Source organism: Lithobates pipiens, unplaced genomic scaffold (assembly GCF_037356315.1).
Source record: "Lithobates pipiens isolate NorthernLeopardFrog02 unplaced genomic scaffold, aLitPip1_a1.2 Scaffold_13, whole genome shotgun sequence".
Classification (NCBI taxonomy): Eukaryota; Metazoa; Chordata; class Amphibia; order Anura; family Ranidae; genus Lithobates; species Lithobates pipiens.
This window is the reverse complement of record NW_027507718.1, coordinates 536387551-536406018: the sequence shown is the minus strand read 5'-3', so window position 1 is coordinate 536406018 and position 18468 is coordinate 536387551. Positions and strand designations below refer to the sequence as shown.

At 50.3% G+C, this 18468-nt stretch overlaps 1 protein-coding gene across 2 annotated transcripts in view; it reads left to right on the top strand.

The window, feature by feature from the left end:
* Positions 1-15747, top strand: part of CA9 (carbonic anhydrase 9) — a 75601-nt gene extending 59854 nt beyond the window's left edge. Inside the window, exons 9-11 of one of the 2 annotated variants that reach the window (XM_077478234.1) lie at positions 6611-6673; positions 14912-14974; positions 15593-15747. In XM_077478234.1, coding sequence (XP_077334360.1) covers positions 6611-6673; positions 14912-14974; positions 15593-15732 — 266 coding nt within the window. In that variant the 3' untranslated portion in view covers positions 15733-15747. The remainder of the gene's footprint in view (positions 1-6610; positions 6674-14911; positions 14975-15592) is intronic. The other variant, XM_077478235.1, reaches the window with a different exon arrangement.
* The last annotated feature ends 2721 nt before the right edge of the window (positions 15748-18468 follow it).

Below are 18468 nucleotides of genomic sequence, written 5' to 3'. Positions count from 1 at the left end.
ATTCTCCCCAATCTCCGATCCTATAGTCTATCCTCCCCAATCTCCGGTCCTATAGTCTATCCCACCCAACCTCCGATCCTATAGTCTATTCTCCCCAATCTCCGATCCTATAGTCTATCCTCCCCAATCTCCGGTCCTATAGTCTATCCTCCCCAACCTCCGATCCTATAGTCTATTCTCCCCAATCTCCGATTCTATAGTCTATCCTCCCCAATCTCCGATCCTATAGTCTATCCTCCCCGACCTCCAATCCTATAATCTATCCTCCCCAATAAATCTCCAATCCTATAGTCTATCCTACCCAACCTCCGATCCTATAGTCTATCCTCCCCAACCTCCGGTCCTATAGTCTATCCTCCCCAACCTCCAATCCTATAATCTATCCTCCCCAATAAATCTCCAGTCCTATAGTCTATCCTCCCCAATCTCCGATCCTATAGTCTATCCTCCCCAATCAATCTCCAATCCTATAGTCTATCCTCCCCAATCTCCGATCCTATAGTCTATTCTCCCCAATCTCCGATCCTATAGTCTATCCTCCCCAATCTCCGGTCCTATAGTCTATCCTACCCAACCTCCGATCCTATAGTCTATTCTCCCCAATCTCCGATCCTATAGTCTATCCTCCCCAATCTCCGGTCCTATAGTCTATCCTCCCCAACCTCCGATCCTATAGTCTATTCTCCCCAATCTCCGATTCTATAGTCTATCCTCCCCAATCTCCGATCCTATAGTCTATCCTCCCCGACCTCCAATCCTATAATATATCCTCCCCAATAAATCTCCAATCCTATAGTCTATCCGCCCCAATCTCCAGTCCTATAGTCTATCCTCCCCAATCTCCGATCCTATAGTCTATCCTCCCCAATCAATCTCCAATCCTATAGTCTATCCTCCCCAATCTCCGATCCTATAGCCTATCCTCCCCAATCAATCTCCAATCCTATAGTCTATCCTCCCCAACCTCCTATCCTATAGTCTATCCTCCCCAATCTCCAATCCTATAGTCTATCCTCACCAATCTCCAGTCCTATAGTCTATCCTCCCCAATCTCCAGTCCTATAGTCCAGAGGTCTCCAAATTTTCTAAACAAAGGTCCGGTTTACTGTCCTTCAGGCTTTAGGGGGGACCGTGGCCAATAGGAGTAAAAAACCTTTTAGTGGGAGGAAAAGTGTCCCATCAATGGTGCCTATGGAAGGAATAATTGCCCCATCAATGTAGTCAGCTGGAGGAAAAATGTCCAGAAAAAAGCAAGCAAAGAGCCACATCAATCCCCCGGGGCCACAGTTTGGGGACCACTGCTATAGTCCATCCTCCCCAATCTATAGGCTATCTCCCCCAATCTCCAATCCTATAGTCTGTCCTCCCCAATCTCCAATTCTATTGTCTGTCCTCCCCAATCTCCAAACCTATAATTTATTCTCCCTGATTTCCAATTATAGTCTATCCTCTCCAATCTCCATTGTCCACAGTCATCTCCTGCTTCGTCTTCCCTCTCCATTGTCCACAGTCATCTCCTGCTCCGCCTTCCCTCTCCATTGTCCTCAGTCATCTCCTGCTTCGTCTTCCCTCTCCATTGTCCACAGTCATCTCCTGCTCCGCCTTCCCTCTCCATTGTCCACAGTCATCTCCTGCTTCGTCTTCCCTCTCCATTGTCCACAGTCATCTCCTGCTTCGTCTTCCCTCTCCATTGTCCTCAGTCATCTCCTGCTCCGCCTTCCCTCTCCATCCTCCACAGTCCTCTGCTGCTCCGCCCCCTCTCCATTGTCCTCAGTCATGTCCTGCTCCGCCTTCCCTCTCCATCCTCCACAGTCCTCTCCTGCTCTGCCTCCCCTCTCCATTGTCCACAGTCATCTACTGCTTCATCTTCCCTCTCCATTGTCCTCAGTCATCTCCTGCTCCGCCTCCCCTCTCCATCCTCCACAGTCCTCTGCTGCTCCGCCCCCCTCTCCATTGTCCTCAGTCATCTCCTGCTTCGTCTTCCCTCTCCATTGTCCACAGTCATCTCCTGCTTCATCTTCCCTCTCCATTGTCCTCAGTCATCTCCTGCTCTGCCTCCAATCTCCATTGTCCACAGTCATCTCCTGCTTCATCTTCCCTCTCCATTGTCCACAGTCATCTCCTGCTTCATCTTCCCTCTCCATTGTCCTCAGTCATCTCCTGCTCTGCCTCCAATCTCCATTGTCCACAGTCATCTCCTGCTTCATCTTCCCTCTCCATTGTCCACAGTCATCTCCTGCTTCATCTTCCCTCTCCATTGTCCACAGTCATCTACTGCTTCGTCTTCCCTCTCCATTGTCCACAGTCATCTCCTGCTTCATCTTCCCTCTCCATTGTCCACAGTCATCTACTGCTTCATCTTCCCTCTCCATTGTCCACAGTCATCTCCTGCTTCATCTTCCCTCTCCATTGTCCACAGTCATCTCCTGCACTGCCTCCTGTCTCCATTGTCCACAGTCATCTCCTGCTTCGTCTTCCCTCTCCATTGTCCACAGTCATCTCCTGCTTCGTCTTCCCTCTCCATTGTCCACAGTCATGTCCTGCTTCGTCTTCCCTCTCCATTGTCCACAGTCATCTCCTGCTCTGCCTCCAATCTCCATTGTCCACAGTCATCTCCTGCTTCGTCTTCCCTCTCCATTGTCCACAGTCATCTCCTGCTTCGTCTTCCCTCTCCATTGTCCACAGTCATCTCCTGCTCTGCCTCCAATCTCCATTGTCCACAGTCATCTCCTGCTTCGGCTTCCCTCTCCATTGTCCACAGTCATGTCCTGCTTCGTCTTCCCTCTCCATTGTCCACAGTCATCTCCTGCTCCGCCTTCCCTCTCCATTGTCCACAGTCCTCTCCTGCTTCATCTTCCCTCTTCATTGTCCACAGTCATATCCTGCTTCATCTTACCTCTCCATTGTCCACAGTCATCTCCTGCTCTGCCTCCAATCTCCATTGTCCACAGTCATCTCCTGCTTCGTCTTCCCTCTCCATTGTCCACAGTCATCTCCTGCTTCATCTTCCCTCTCCATTGTCCACAGTCATCTCCTGCTTCATCTTCCCTCTCCATCCTCCACAGTCCTCTGCTGCTCCGCCCCCCTCTCCATTGTCCTCAGTCATATCCTGCTCCGCCTTCCCTCTCCATCCTCCACAGTCCTCTCCTGCTCTGCCTCCCCTCTCCATTGTCCACAGTCATCTACTGCTTCATATTCCCTCTCCATTGTCCACAGTCATCTACTGCTTCATCTTCCCTCTCCGTTGTCCACAGTCATCTCCTGCTTCATCTTCCCTCTCCATTGTCCACAGTCATCTACTGCTTCGTCTTCCCTCTCCATTGTCCACAGTCACCTACTGCTTCCTCTTCCCTCTCCAGTGTCCACAGTCATCTCCTGCTTCATCTTCCCTCTCCATTGTCCTCAGTCATCTCCTGCTCCGCCTTCCCTCTCCATTGTCCACAGTCATCTCCTGCTTCGTCTTCCCTCTCCATTGTCCACAGTCATCTCCTGCTCCGCCTTCCCTCTCCATTGTCCACAGTCATCTCCTGCTCCGCCTTCCCTCTCCATTGTCCACAGTCATCTCCTGCTTCGTCTTCCCTCTCCATTGTCCTCAGTCATATCCTGCTCCGCCTTCCCTCTCCATCCTCCACAGTCCTCTCCTGCTCTGCCTCCCCTCTCCATTGTCCACAGTCATCTACTGCTTCATCTTCCCTCTCCATTGTCCACAGTCATCTCCTGCTTCATCTTCCCTCTCCATTGTCCACAGTCATCTCCTGCTTCATCTTCCCTCTCCATTGTCCTCAGTCATCTCCTGCTCCGCCTTCCCTCTCCATCCTCCACAGTCCTCTGCTGCTCCGCCCCCCTCTCCATTGTCCTCAGACATCTCCTGCTTCGTCTTCCCTCTCCATTGTCCACAGTCATCTCCTGCTTCATCTTCCCTCTCCATTGTCCTCAGACATCTCCTGCTCTGCCTCCAATCTCCATTGTCCACAGTCATCTCCTGCTTCATCTTCCCTCTCCATTGTCCACAGTCATCTCCTGCTTCATCTTCCCTCTCCATTGTCCACAGTCATCTCCTGCTTCGTCTTCCCTCTCCATTGTCCACAGTCATCTCCTGCTTCATCTTACCTCTCCATTGTCCACAGTCATCTCCTGCTTCATCTTCCCTCTCCATTGTCCACAGTCATCTCCTGCTTCATCTTCCCTCTCCATTGTCCACAGTCATCTCCTGCTTCATCTTCCCTCTCCATCCTCCACAGTCCTCTGCTGCTCCGCCCCCCTCTCCATTGTCCTCAGTCATATCCTGCTCCGCCTTCCCTCTCCATCCTCCACAGTCCTCTCCTGCTCTGCCTCCAATCTCCATTGTCCACAGTCATCTCCTGCTTCGTCTTCCCTCTCCATTGTCCACAGTCATCTCCTGCTTCATCTTCCCTCTCCATTGTCCACAGTCATCTCCTGCTTCATCTTCCCTCTCCATCCTCCACAGTCCTCTGCTGCTCCGCCCCCCTCTCCATTGTCCTCAGTCATATCCTGCTCCGCCTTCCCTCTCCATCCTCCACAGTCCTCTCCTGCTCTGCCTCCAATCTCCATTGTCCACAGTCACCTACTGCTTCGTCTTCCCTCTCCAGTGTCCACAGTCATCTCCTGCTTCATCTTCCCTCTCCAGTGTCCACAGTCATCTCCTGCTTCATCTTCCCTCTCCATTGTCCTCAGTCATCTCCTGCTCCGCCTTCCCTCTCCATCCTCCACAGTCCTCTGCTGCTCCGCCCCCTCTCCATTGTCCTCAGTCATATCCTGCTCCGCCTTCCCTCTCCATCCTCCACAGTCCTCTCCTGCTCTGCCTCCCCTCTCCATTGTCCACAGTCATCTACTGCTTCATCTTCCCTCTCCATTGTCCACAGTCATCTCCTGCTTCATCTTCCCTCTCCATTGTCCACAGTCATCTCCTGCTTCATCTTCCCTCTCCATTGTCCTCAGTCATCTCCTGCTCCGCCTTCCCTCTCCATCCTCCACAGTCCTCTGCTGCTCCGCCCCCCTCTCCATTGTCCTCAGTCATCTCCTGCTTCGTCTTCCCTCTCCATTGTCCACAGTCATCTCCTGCTTCATCTTCCCTCTCCATTGTCCTCAGTCATCTCCTGCTCTGCCTCCAATCTCCATTGTCCACAGTCATCTCCTGCTTCATCTTCCCTCTCCATTGTCCACAGTCATCTCCTGCTTCATCTTCCCTCTCCATTGTCCACAGTCATCTCCTGCTCTGCCTCCAATCTCCATTGTCCACAGTCATCTCCTGCTTCATCTTCCCTCTCCATTGTCCACAGTCATCTCCTGCTTCATCTTCCCTCTCCATTGTCCACAGTCATCTCCTGCTTCATCTTCCCTCTCCATTGTCCTCAGTCATCTCCTGCTCCGCCATCCCTCTCCATCCTCCACAGTCCTCTGCTGCTCCGCCCCCCTCTCCATTGTCCTCAGTCATATCCTGCTCCGCCTTCCCTCTCCATCCTCCACAGTCCTCTCCTGCTCTGCCTCCCCTCTCCATTGTCCACAGTCATCTCCTGCTTCATCTTCCCTCTCCATTGTCCACAGTCATCTACTGCTTCATCTTCCCTCTCCATTGTCCACAGTCATCTCCTGCTTCATATTCGCTCTCCATTGTCCACAGTCATCTACTGCTTCGTCTTCCCTCTCCATTGTCCACAGTCATCTACTGCTTCATCTTCCCTCTCCATTGTCCACAGTCATCTCCTGCTTCATCTTCCCTCTCCATTGTCCTCAGTCATTTCCTGCTTCATCTTCCCTCTCCATTGTCCTCAGTCATCTCCTGCTTCATCTTCCCTCTCCATTGTCCACAGTCATCTCCTGCTCTGCCTCCTGTCTCCATTGTCCACAGTCATCTCCTGCTCTCCCCCCTCTCTCCATTGTCCACAGTCATCTACTGCTTCATCTTCCCTCTCCATTGTCCACAGTCATCACCTGCTTTGTCTTCCCTCTCCATTGTCCACAGTCATCATCTGCTTCGTCTTCCCTCTCCATTGTCCACAGTCATCTCCTGCTTCATCTTCCCTCTCCATTGTCCACAGTCATCACCTGCTTCGTCTTCCCTCTCCATTGTCCACAGTCATGTCCTGCTTCATCTTCCCTCTCCATTGTCCTCAGTCATCTCCTGCTTCATCTTCCCTCTCCATTGTCCACAGTCATCTCCTGCTTCATCTTCCCTCTCCATTGTCCTCAGTCATCTCCTGCTCCGCCTCCCCTCTCCATCCTCCACAGTCCTCTGCTGCTCCGCCCCCTCTCCATTGTCCTCAGTCATCTCCTGTTCCGCCTTCCCTCTCCATCCTCCACAGTCCTCTCCTGCTCTGCCTCCCCTCTCCATTGTCCACAGTCATCTCCTGCTTCATCTTCCCTCTCCATTGTCCACAGTCATCTACTGCTTCATCTTCCCTCTCCATTGTCCACAGTCATCTACTGCTTCATCTTCCCTCTCCATTGTCCTCAGTCATCTCCTGCTCTCCCCCCTCTCCATTGTCCTCAGTCATCTCCTGCTCTCCCCCCTCTCTCCATTGTCCTCTGTCATCTCCTGCTCTCCCCCCTCTCTCCATGGTCCATAGTCATCTCTTGCTTTCCTCCTCAGCTCCGGCACCCAGCGTCTCTGCTCCAGATTCTGCTAACGGCCCCAGCGATCGCTCTGGAGAAGGTAGGACATGAGAAGTTCACATGGCCGGGGGGTTCCCTGCCAGTATGGGATACAAGTAATGATTGGCAGTTTTCTATGAAATGCGTATAGGAAAATATCTGCCCTCCCCACCTTGTGGAAGGTGGACTCCTCTCCGCTGTCATACATACAGCAGGTTAGTTGTCATTTATGTACAGCGACTTCACACCATCCCTCTGACAGCTGCAGGATTAATGGGCAGCTCCACCTATACTGAAATATCACATTTAAGGGGGGGGGGGGTATGATCTCCTTATTCCTGTGTTGTGGGGTTGTGTTTATTGCTCATTACTTATGGTGTATTTATAAAAAAAAGTCACATAATAATTTGCACAGTAAAAGTGTCATGCATAGCACCATCTAGTGGCCAGTTGTGTTATTTTCCATTTTAAATTAATGTAAAATATTCGACTTGCACAGGAAACTTGCACACATCTCCTGCTTCATCTTCCCTCTCCATTGTCCACAATCATCTCCTGCTTTATCTTCCCTCTCCATTGTCCACAGTCATCTCCTGCTTCATCTTCCCTCTCCATTGTCCACAGTCATCTCCTGCTTCATCTTCCCTCTCCATTGTCCACAGTCATCTCCTGCTTCATCTTCCCTCTCCATTGTCCTCAGTCATCTCCTGCTCTGCCTCCAATCTCCATTGTCCACAGTCATCTCCTGCTTCATCTTCCCTCTCCATTGTCCTCAGTCATCTCCTGCTTCATCTTCCCTCTCCATTGTCCTCAGTCATCTCCTGCTCTGCCTCCAATCTCCATTGTCCACAGTCATCTCCTGCTTCATCTTCCCTCTCCATTGTCCACAGTCATCTCCTGCTTCATCTTCCCTCTCCATTGTCCACAGTCATCTCCTGCTCTGCCTCCAATCTCCATTGTCCACAGTCATCTCCTGCTTCGTCTTCCCTCTCCATTGTCCACAGTCATCTCCTGCTTCATCTTCTCTCTCCATTGTCTACAGTCATCTCCTGCTTCATCTTCCCTCTCCATTGTCCACAGTCATCTCCTGCTTCATCTTCCCTCTCCATTGTCCACAGTCATCTCCTGCTTCATCTTCCCTCTCCATTGTCCACAGTCATCTCCTGCTTCATCTTCCCTCTCCATTGTCCACAGTCATCTCCTGCTTCATCTTCCCTCTCCATTGTCCACAGTCATCTCCTGCTTCATCTTCCCTCTCCATTGTCCACAGTCATCTCCTGCTTCATCTTCCCTCTCCATTGTCCTCAGTCATCTCCTGCTCTGCCTCCAATCTCCATTGTCCACAGTCATCTCCTGCTTCATCTTCCCTCTCCATTGTCCACAGTCATCTCCTGCTTCATCTTCCCTCTCCATTGTCCACAGTCATCTCCTGCTCTGCCTCCAATCTCCATTGTCCACAGTCATCTCCTGCTTCATCTTCCCTCTCCATTGTCCACAGTCATCTCCTGCTTCATCTTCCCTCTCCATTGTCCACAGTCATCTCCTGCTCTGCCTCCAATCTCCATTGTCCACAGTCATCTCCTGCTTCGTCTTCCCTCTCCATTGTCCACAGTCATCTCCTGCTTCGTCTTCCCTCTCCATTGTCCACAGTCATCTCCTGCTTCATCTTCTCTCTCCATTGTCTACAGTCATCTCCTGCTTCATCTTCCCTCTCCATTGTCCACAGTCATCTCCTGCTTCATCTTCCCTCTCCATTGTCCACAGTCATCTCCTGCTTCATCTTCCCTCTCCATTGTCCACAGTCATCTCCTGCTTCATCTTCCCTCTCCATTGTCCACAGTCATCTCCTGCTTCATCTTCCCTCTCCATTGTCCTCAGTCATCTCCTGCTCTGCCTCCAATCTCCATTGTCCACAGTCATCTCCTGCTTCATCTTCCCTCTCCATTGTCCACAGTCATCTCCTGCTCTGCCTCCAATCTCCATTGTCCACAGTCATCTCCTGCTTCATCTTCCCTCTCCATTGTCCACAGTCATCTCCTGCTTCATCTTCCCTCTCCATTGTCCACAGTCATCTCCTGCTTCATCTTCCCTCTCCATTGTCCTCAGTCATCTCCTGCTCCGCCTTCCCTATCCATCCTCCACAGTCCTCTGCTGCTCCGCCCCCCTCTCCATTGTCCTCAGTCATATCCTGCTCTGCCTCCAATCTCCATTGTCCACAGTCATCTACTGCTTCATCTTCCCTCTCCATTGTCCACAGTCATCTCCTGCTTCATCTTCCCTCTCCATTGTCCACAGTCATCTACTGCTTCGTCTTCCCTCTCCAGTGTCCACAGTCATCTCCTGCTTCATCTTCCCTCTCCATTGTCCTCAGTCATCTCCTGCTTCATCGTCCCTCTCCATTGTCCTCAGTCATCTCCTGCTTCGTCTTCCCTCTCCATTGTCCTCAGTCATCTCCTGCTTCATCTTCCCTCTCCATTGTCCACAGTCATCACCTGCTCTGCCTTCTGTCTCCATTGTCCACAGTCATCTCCTGCTCTCCCCCCTCTCTCCATTGTCCACAGTCATCTCCTGCTTCATCTTCCCTCTCCATTGTCCACAGTCATCACCTGCTTCGTCTTCCCTCTCCATTGTCCTCAGTCATCTCCTGCTTCATCTTCCCTCTCCATTGTCCTCAGTCATCTCCTGCTCCGCCTTCCCTCTCCATTGTCCACAGTCATCATCTGCTTCGTCTTCCCTCTCCATTGTCCACAGTCATCTCCTGCTTCATCTTCCCTCTCCATTGTCCTCAGTCATCTCCTGCTCTGCCTCCAATCTCCATTGTCCACAGTCATCTCCTGCTTCATCTTCCCTCTCCATTGTCCACAGTCATCTCCTGCTTCATCTTCCCTCTCCATTGTCCACAGTCATCTCCTGCTCTGCCTCCAATCTCCATTGTCCACAGTCATCTCCTGCTTCGTCTTCCCTCTCCATTGTCCACAGTCATCTCCTGCTTCGTCTTCCCTCTCCATTGTCCACAGTCATCTCCTGCTTCATCTTCTCTCTCCATTGTCTACAGTCATCTCCTGCTTCATCTTCCCTCTCCATTGTCCACAGTCATCTCCTGCTTCATCTTCCCTCTCCATTGTCCACAGTCATCTCCTGCTTCATCTTCCCTCTCCATTGTCCACAGTCATCTCCTGCTTCATCTTCCCTCTCCATTGTCCACAGTCATCTCCTGCTTCATCTTCCCTCTCCATTGTCCTCAGTCATCTCCTGCTCTGCCTCCAATCTCCATTGTCCACAGTCATCTCCTGCTTCATCTTCCCTCTCCATTGTCCACAGTCATCTCCTGCTCTGCCTCCAATCTCCATTGTCCACAGTCATCTCCTGCTTCATCTTCCCTCTCCATTGTCCACAGTCATCTCCTGCTTCATCTTCCCTCTCCATTGTCCACAGTCATCTCCTGCTTCATCTTCCCTCTCCATTGTCCTCAGTCATCTCCTGCTCCGCCTTCCCTATCCATCCTCCACAGTCCTCTGCTGCTCCGCCCCCCTCTCCATTGTCCTCAGTCATATCCTGCTCTGCCTCCAATCTCCATTGTCCACAGTCATCTACTGCTTCATCTTCCCTCTCCATTGTCCACAGTCATCTCCTGCTTCATCTTCCCTCTCCATTGTCCACAGTCATCTACTGCTTCGTCTTCCCTCTCCAGTGTCCACAGTCATCTCCTGCTTCATCTTCCCTCTCCATTGTCCTCAGTCATCTCCTGCTTCATCGTCCCTCTCCATTGTCCTCAGTCATCTCCTGCTTCGTCTTCCCTCTCCATTGTCCTCAGTCATCTCCTGCTTCATCTTCCCTCTCCATTGTCCACAGTCATCACCTGCTCTGCCTTCTGTCTCCATTGTCCACAGTCATCTCCTGCTCTCCCCCCTCTCTCCATTGTCCACAGTCATCTCCTGCTTCATCTTCCCTCTCCATTGTCCACAGTCATCACCTGCTTCGTCTTCCCTCTCCATTGTCCTCAGTCATCTCCTGCTTCATCTTCCCTCTCCATTGTCCTCAGTCATCTCCTGCTCCGCCTTCCCTCTCCATTGTCCACAGTCATCATCTGCTTCGTCTTCCCTCTCCATTGTCCACAGTCATCTCCTGCTTCATCTTCCCTCTCCATTGTCCTCAGTCATCTCCTGCTCTGCCTCCAATCTCCATTGTCCACAGTCATCTCCTGCTTCATCTTCCCTCTCCATTGTCCACAGTCACCTACTGCTTCGTCTTCCCTCTCCAGTGTCCACAGTCATCTCCTGCTCTGCCTCCAATCTCCATTGTCCACAGTCATCTCCTGCTTCATCTTCCCTCTCCATTGTCCACAGTCATCTCCTGCTTCATCTTCCCTCTCCATTGTCCACAGTCATCTCCTGCTTCATCTTCCCTCTCCATTGTCCTCAGTCATCTCCTGCTCCGCCTTCCCTATCCATCCTCCACAGTCCTCTGCTGCTCCGCCCCCCTCTCCATTGTCCTCAGTCATATCCTGCTCTGCCTCCAATCTCCATTGTCCACAGTCATCTACTGCTTCATCTTCCCTCTCCATTGTCCACAGTCATCTCCTGCTTCATCTTCCCTCTCCATTGTCCACAGTCATCTACTGCTTCGTCTTCCCTCTCCAGTGTCCACAGTCATCTCCTGCTTCATCTTCCCTCTCCATTGTCCTCAGTCATCTCCTGCTTCATCGTCCCTCTCCATTGTCCTCAGTCATCTCCTGCTTCGTCTTCCCTCTCCATTGTCCTCAGTCATCTCCTGCTTCATCTTCCCTCTCCATTGTCCACAGTCATCACCTGCTCTGCCTTCTGTCTCCATTGTCCACAGTCATCTCCTGCTCTCCCCCCTCTCTCCATTGTCCACAGTCATCTCCTGCTTCATCTTCCCGCTCCATTGTCCACAGTCATCACCTGCTTCGTCTTCCCTCTCCATTGTCCTCAGTCATCTCCTGCTTCATCTTCCCTCTCCATTGTCCTCAGTCATCTCCTGCTCCGCCTTCCCTCTCCATTGTCCACAGTCATCATCTGCTTCGTCTTCCCTCTCCATTGTCCACAGTCATCTCCTGCTTCATCTTCCCTCTCCATTGTCCTCAGTCATCTCCTGCTCTGCCTCCAATCTCCATTGTCCACAGTCATCTCCTGCTTCATCTTCCCTCTACATTGTCCACAGTCATCTCCTGCTTCATCTTCCCTCTCTATTGTCCACAGTCATCTACTGCTTCATCTTCCCTCTCCATTGTCCTCAGTCATCTCCTGCTCCGCCTCCCCTCTCCATCCTCCACAGTCCTCTGCTGCTCTGCCTCCCCTCTCCATTGTCCACAGTCATCTCCTGCTTCATCTTCCCTCTCTATTGTCCACAGTCATCTACTGCTTCATCTTCCCTCTCCATTGTCCTCAGTCATCTCCTGTTCCGCCTTCCCTCTCCATCCTCCACAGTCCTCTCCTGCTCTGCCTCCCCTCTCCATTGTCCACAGTCATCTCCTGCTTCATCTTCCCTCTCCATTGTCCACAGTCATCTACTGCTTCATCTTCCCTCTCCATTGTCCACAGTCATCTACTGCTTCATCTTCCCTCTCCATTGTCCACAGTCATCTCCTGCTTCATCTTCCCTCTCCATTGTCCTCCTGCTCTGCCTCCAATCTCCATTGTCCTCAGTCATCTCCTGCTTCATCTTCCCTCTCCATTGTCCACAGTCACCTACTGCTTCGTCTTCCCTCTCCAGTGTCCACAGTCATCTCCTGCTTCATCTTCCCTCTCCATTGTCCTCAGTCATCTCCTGCTCCGCCTTCCATCTCCATTGTCCACAGTCATCATCTGCTTCGTCTTCCCTCTCCATTGTCCACAGTCATCTCCTGCTTCATCTTCCCTCTCCATTGTCCTCAGTCATCTCCTGCTCTGCCTCCAATCTCCATTGTCCACAGTCATCTCCTGCTTCATCTTCCCTCTACATTGTCCACAGTCATCTCCTGCTTCATCTTCCCTCTCTATTGTCCACAGTCATCTACTGCTTCATCTTCCCTCTCCATTGTCCTCAGTCATCTCCTGCTCTGCCTCCCCTCTCCATCCTCCACAGTCCTCTGCTGCTCCGCCCCCCTCTCCATTGTCCTCAGTCATCTCCTGTTCCGCCTTCCCTCTCCATCCTCCACAGTCCTCTCCTGCTCTGCCTCCCCTCTCCATTGTCCACAGTCATCTCCTGCTTCATCTTCCCTCTCCATTGTCCACAGTCATCTACTGCTTCATCTTCCCTCTCCATTGTCCACAGTCATCTACTGCTTCGTCTTCCCTCTCCATTGTCCACAGTCATCTACTGCTTCATCTTCCCTCTCCATTGTCCACAGTCATCTCCTGCTTCATCTTCCCTCTCCATTGTCCTCAGTCATCTCCTGCTTCATCTTCCCTCTCCATTGTCCACAGTCATCTCCTGCTCTGCCTTCTGTCTCCATTGTCCACAGTCATCTCCTGCTCTCCCCCCTCTCTCCATTGTCCACAGTCATCTCCTGCTTCATCTTCCCTCTCCATTGTCCACAGTCATCATCTGCTTCGTCTTCCCTCTCCATTGTCCACAGTCATCTCCTGCTTCATCTTCCCTCTCCATTGTCCTCAGTCATCTCCTGCTCTGCCTCCAATCTCCATTGTCCACAGTCATCTCCTGCTTCATCTTCCCTCTCCATTGTCCACAGTCACCTACTGCTTCATCTTCCCTCTCCATTGTCCACAGTCATCACCTGCTTCGTCTTCCCTCTCCAGTGTCCACAGTCATCTCCTGCTTCATCTTCCCTCTCCATTGTCCTCAGTCATCTCCTGCTCCGCCTTCCCTCTCCATTGTCCACAGTCATCTCCTGCTTCATCTTCCCTCTCCATTGTCCTCAGTCATCTCCTGCTCCGCCTTCCCTCTCCATTGTCCACAGTCATCATCTGCTTCGTCTTCCCTCTCCATTGTCCACAGTCATCTCCTGCTTCATCTTCCCTCTACATTGTCCACAGTCATCTCCTGCTTCATCTTCCCTCTCTATTGTCCACAGTCATCTACTGCTTCATCTTCCCTCTCCATTGTCCACAGTCATCTCCTGCTTCATCTTCCCTCTCCATTGTCCTCAGTCATCTCCTGCTCCGCCTTCCCTCTCCATTGTCCACAGTCATCATCTGCTTCGTCTTCCCTCTCCATTGTCCACAGTCATCTCCTGCTTCATCTTCCCTCTACATTGTCCACAGTCATCTCCTGCTTCATCTTCCCTCTCTATTGTCCACAGTCATCTACTGCTTCATCTTCCCTCTCCATTGTCCACAGTCATCTCCTGCTTCGTCTTCCCTCTCCATTGTCCTCAGTCATCTCCTGCTCCGCCTCCCCTCTCCATCCTCCACAGTCCTCTGCTGCTCCACCCCCCTCTCCATTGTCCTCAGTCATCTCCTGTTCCGCCTTCCCTCTCCATCCTCCACAGTCCTCTCCTGCTCTGCCTCCCCTCTCCATTGTCTACAGTCATCTCCTGCTTCATCTTCCCTCTCCATTGTCCACAGTCATCTACTGCTTCATCTTCCCTCTCCATTGTCCACAGTCATCTACTGCTTCATCTTCCCTCTCCATTGTCCTCCTGCTCTGCCTCCAATCTCCATTGTCCTCAGTCATCTCCTGCTTCATCTTCCCTCTCCATTGTCCACAGTCACCTACTGCTTCGTCTTCCCTCTCCAGTGTCCACAGTCATCTCCTGCTTCATCTTCCCTCTCCATTGTCCTCAGTCATCTCCTGCTCTGCCTCCAATCTCCATTGTCCACAGTCATCTCCTGCTTCATCTTCCCTCTACATTGTCCACAGTCATCTACTGCTTCGTCTTCCCTCTCCATTGTCCACAGTCATCTACTGCTTCATCTTCCCTCTCCATTGTCCACAGTCATCTACTGCTTCGTCTTCCCTCTCCATTGTCCACAGTCATCTACTGCTTCGTCTTCCCTCTCCATTGTCCACAGTCATCTCCTGCTCCGCCATCCCTCTCCATCCTCCACAGTCCTCTGCTGCTCCGCCCCCCTCTCCATTGTCCACAGTCATCTCCTGCTTCATCTTCCCTCTCCATTGTCCACAGTCATCTCCTGCTTCATCTTCCCTCTCCATTGTCCACAGTCATCTCCTGCTTCATCTTCCCCCTCCATTGTCCACAGTCATCTCCTGCTTCATCTTCCCTCTCCATTGTCCACAGTCATCTACTGCTTCGTCTTCCCTCTCCATTGTCCACAGTCATCTCCTGCTCTCCCCCCTCTCTCCATTGTCCATAGTCATCTCTTGCTTTCCTCCTCAGCTCCGGCACCCAGCGTCTCTGCTCCAGATTCTGCTAACGGCCCCAGCGATCGCTCCGGAGAAGGTAGGACATGAGAAGTTCACATGGCCGGGGGGTTCCCTGCCAGTATGGGATACAAGTAATGATTGGCAGTTTTCTATGAAATGCGTATAGGAAAATATCTGCCCTCCCCACCTTGTGGAAGGTGGACTCCTCTCCGCTGTCATACATACAGCAGGTTAGTTGTCATTTATGTACAGCGACTTCACACCATCCCTCTGACAGCTGCAGGATTAATGGGCAGCTCCACCTATACTGAAATATCACATTTAAGGGGGGGGGGGGGGTATGATCTCCTTATTCCTGTGTTGTGGGGTTGTGTTTATTGCTCATTACTTATGGTGTATTTATAAAAAAAAGTCACATAATAATTTGCACAGTAAAAGTGTCATGCACAGCACCATCTAGTGGCCAGTTGTGTTATTTTCCATTTTAAATTAATGAAAAATATTCGACTTGCACAGGAAATAGCCCCATAACATTCGTTTTTTGCACACATGGAATGTAGGTGACCTTTCACTGGACAAATTGCTATGTGAGATTTTCATACCCCCCCTAGTGTTTCATACAATTTTAGAGTCTGTTTTGCAGAAGGTAAAGCTGTCTTCCTGCTCATCATCTCCGCTTTGCTTTCTTTCCTAGGTGCCCCAAGAGCTGACAATCAGACATTCAGCACAGGTAACAAGGATAGCCAGCTATGGACATTTCTATTATTAATAATATTTCCTAGAATGGTGATAGTGAGGGGGCAAAGGTCACGTTATGAACAGCACCCGTCATAGAGGACATTCGATGCTCTATAGTGGGAGCAGAGAAAGGATATCGGTGTAGATTCATTCAATGTAGATGGGAGAACATTAGAGGGTACTTAGGGAACTCAGTCAAGTAATTGCCAGACCATTGTTCCTAATTTTTACTGACAGTCTACTGACTGGAATGGTACCAGCTGATTGGAGAAAAACCAATGTAGCACCAATATTTAAAAAGGGCTCAAAATCCATCCCTGGGAATTACAGACCAGTCAGCCCAACATCAATAGTATGTAAACTCTTTGAGGGGATGATAAGGGACTGTATACAAGATTTTAGTAATGGGAACTTTATCTACTAACCTTCTAAGAGGAGGGGAGTTGCCATCTAGATAAAGGAAGGCCCGTAGACGTGGTGGATCTGGATAAAGGAAGGCCGTAGACGTGGTGTATCTAGATAAAAGAAGGCCCGTAGACGTGGTGTATCTAGATAAAGGAAGGCCCGTAGACGTGGTGTATCTAGATAAAGGAAGGTCTGTAGACGTGGTGTATCTGGATAAAGGAAGGCCCGTAGACGTGGTGTATAGAGAAAGGAAGGCCTGTAGACGTGGTGTATCTAGATAAAGGAAGGCCCGTAGACGTGGTGTATCTAGATAAAGGAAGGTCCGCAGACGTGGTGTATCTAGATAAAGGAAGGCCCGTAGACGTGGTGTATCTGGATAAAGGAAGGCTTGTAGATGTGGTGTATCTAGATAAAGGAAGGCCCGTAGACGTGGTGTATCTAGATAAAGGAAGGCCCGTAGACGTGGTGTATCTAGATAAAGGAAGGTCCATAGACGTGGTGTATCTAGATAAAGGAAGGCCTGTAGACGTGGTGTATCTAGATAAAGGAAGGCCCGTAGATGTGGTGTATCTAGATAAAGGAAGGCCCGTAGATGTGGTGTATGTAGATAAAGGAAGGTCCGTAGACGTGGTGTATCTAGATAAAGGAAGGCCCGTAGACGTGGTGTATCTAGATAAAGGAAGGCCCGTAGACGTGGTGTATCTAGATAAAGGAAGGTCCATAGACGTGGTGTATCTAGATAAAGGAAGGCCTGTAGACGTGGTGTATCTAGATAAAGGAAGGCCCGTAGATGTGGTGTATCTAGATAAAGGAAGGCCCGTAGATGTGGTGTATGTAGATAAAGGAAGGTCCGTAGACGTGGTGTATCTAGATAAAGGAAGGCCCGTAGACGTGCTGTATCTGGATAAAGGAAGGCCCGTAGACGTGGTGTATCTAGATAAAGGAAGGCCCGTAGACGTGGTGTATCTAGATAAATGAAGGCCCGTAGACGTGGTGTATCTGGATAAAGGAAGGCCCGTAGACGTGGTGTATCTAGATAAAGGAAGGCCCGTAGACGTGGTGTATCTAGATAAAGGAAGGCCCGTAGACGTGGTGTATCTAGATAAAGGAAGGTCCATAGACGTGGTGTATCTAGATAAAGGAAGGCCTGTAGACGTGGTGTATCTAGATAAAGGAAGGCCCGTAGATGTGGTGTATCTAGATAAAGGAAGGCCCGTAGATGTGGTGTATGTAGATAAAGGAAGGTCCGTAGACATGGTGTATCTAGATAAAGGAAGGCTCGTAGACGTGGTGTATCTAGATAAAGGAAGGTCCGTAGACGTGGTGTATCTAGATAAAGGAAGGCCCGTAGACGTGGTGTATCTAGATAAAGGAAGGCCCGTAGACGTGGTGTATCTGGATAAAGGAAAGCCCGTAGACATGGTGTATCTGGATAAAGGAAGGCCCGTAGACGTGGTGTATCTAGATAAAGGAAGGCCCGTAGACGTGGTGTATCTGGATAAAGGAAAGCCCGTAGACATGGTGTATCTGGATAAAGGAAGGCCCGTAGATGTGGTGTATCTATATAAAGGAAGGTCCGTAGATGTGGTGTATCTGGATTTTGCAAAAGCATTTGACACAGTTCCCTATAAACGTTTACTGTAGAAAATAAGGTGCGTTGGCATGGACCATAGGGTGAGTACATGGATTGAAATCTGGCTACAAGGGCGAGTTCAGAGGGTGGTGATAAATGTGGTGTACTCGGAATGGTCGGGGGTGGGTAGTGGAGTCCCCCAGGGTTCTGTGCTGGGACTAGGGATGAGCCGAACACCCCCAGTTCAGTTCGCATCAGAAAATTCGAACGGACAGAAAGTTTGCGCAAACTTGCAAACCCCGTTAAAATCTATGGGACTTGAACGTGAGAAATCAAAAGTGCAAATTTTAAAGGCTAATATGCAAGTTATTGCCCTTAATAGGGAGCAGTGATTTTAATGATGCTTAAAGTGAAACAATAAAAATTAAATATTCCTTTAAATTTTGTACCTAGGGGGGTGTCTATAGTATGCCTGTGAAGTGGCGCATGTTTCCCGTGTTTAGAACAGTCCGAGAGCAAAATTACATTTCTAAAGGAAAAAAAGTCATTTAAAACTGCTTGCGGCTTTAATATCATGTCTGGTCCCGGCAATATGGATGAAAATCATTGGTAACCCCCCCCCCAGCCCATTACCAGGCCCTTTGGGTCTTGTATGGATATTAAGGAGAACCGCGCACCCAAAGAAAAAAAGGAAAGGCGTGTGGCCCCCAGGCCCTATATACTCATAACAGCAGTATACAGGCGGTGCAAACAAGACAGGGACTGTGTAGGTTTGTTCTTAAGTAGAATCTGTTTGTAATTTGGAAAAGGGAAATTTTTTATATGTAGCTCCAGCCAAAAAATCTATTTTTAAG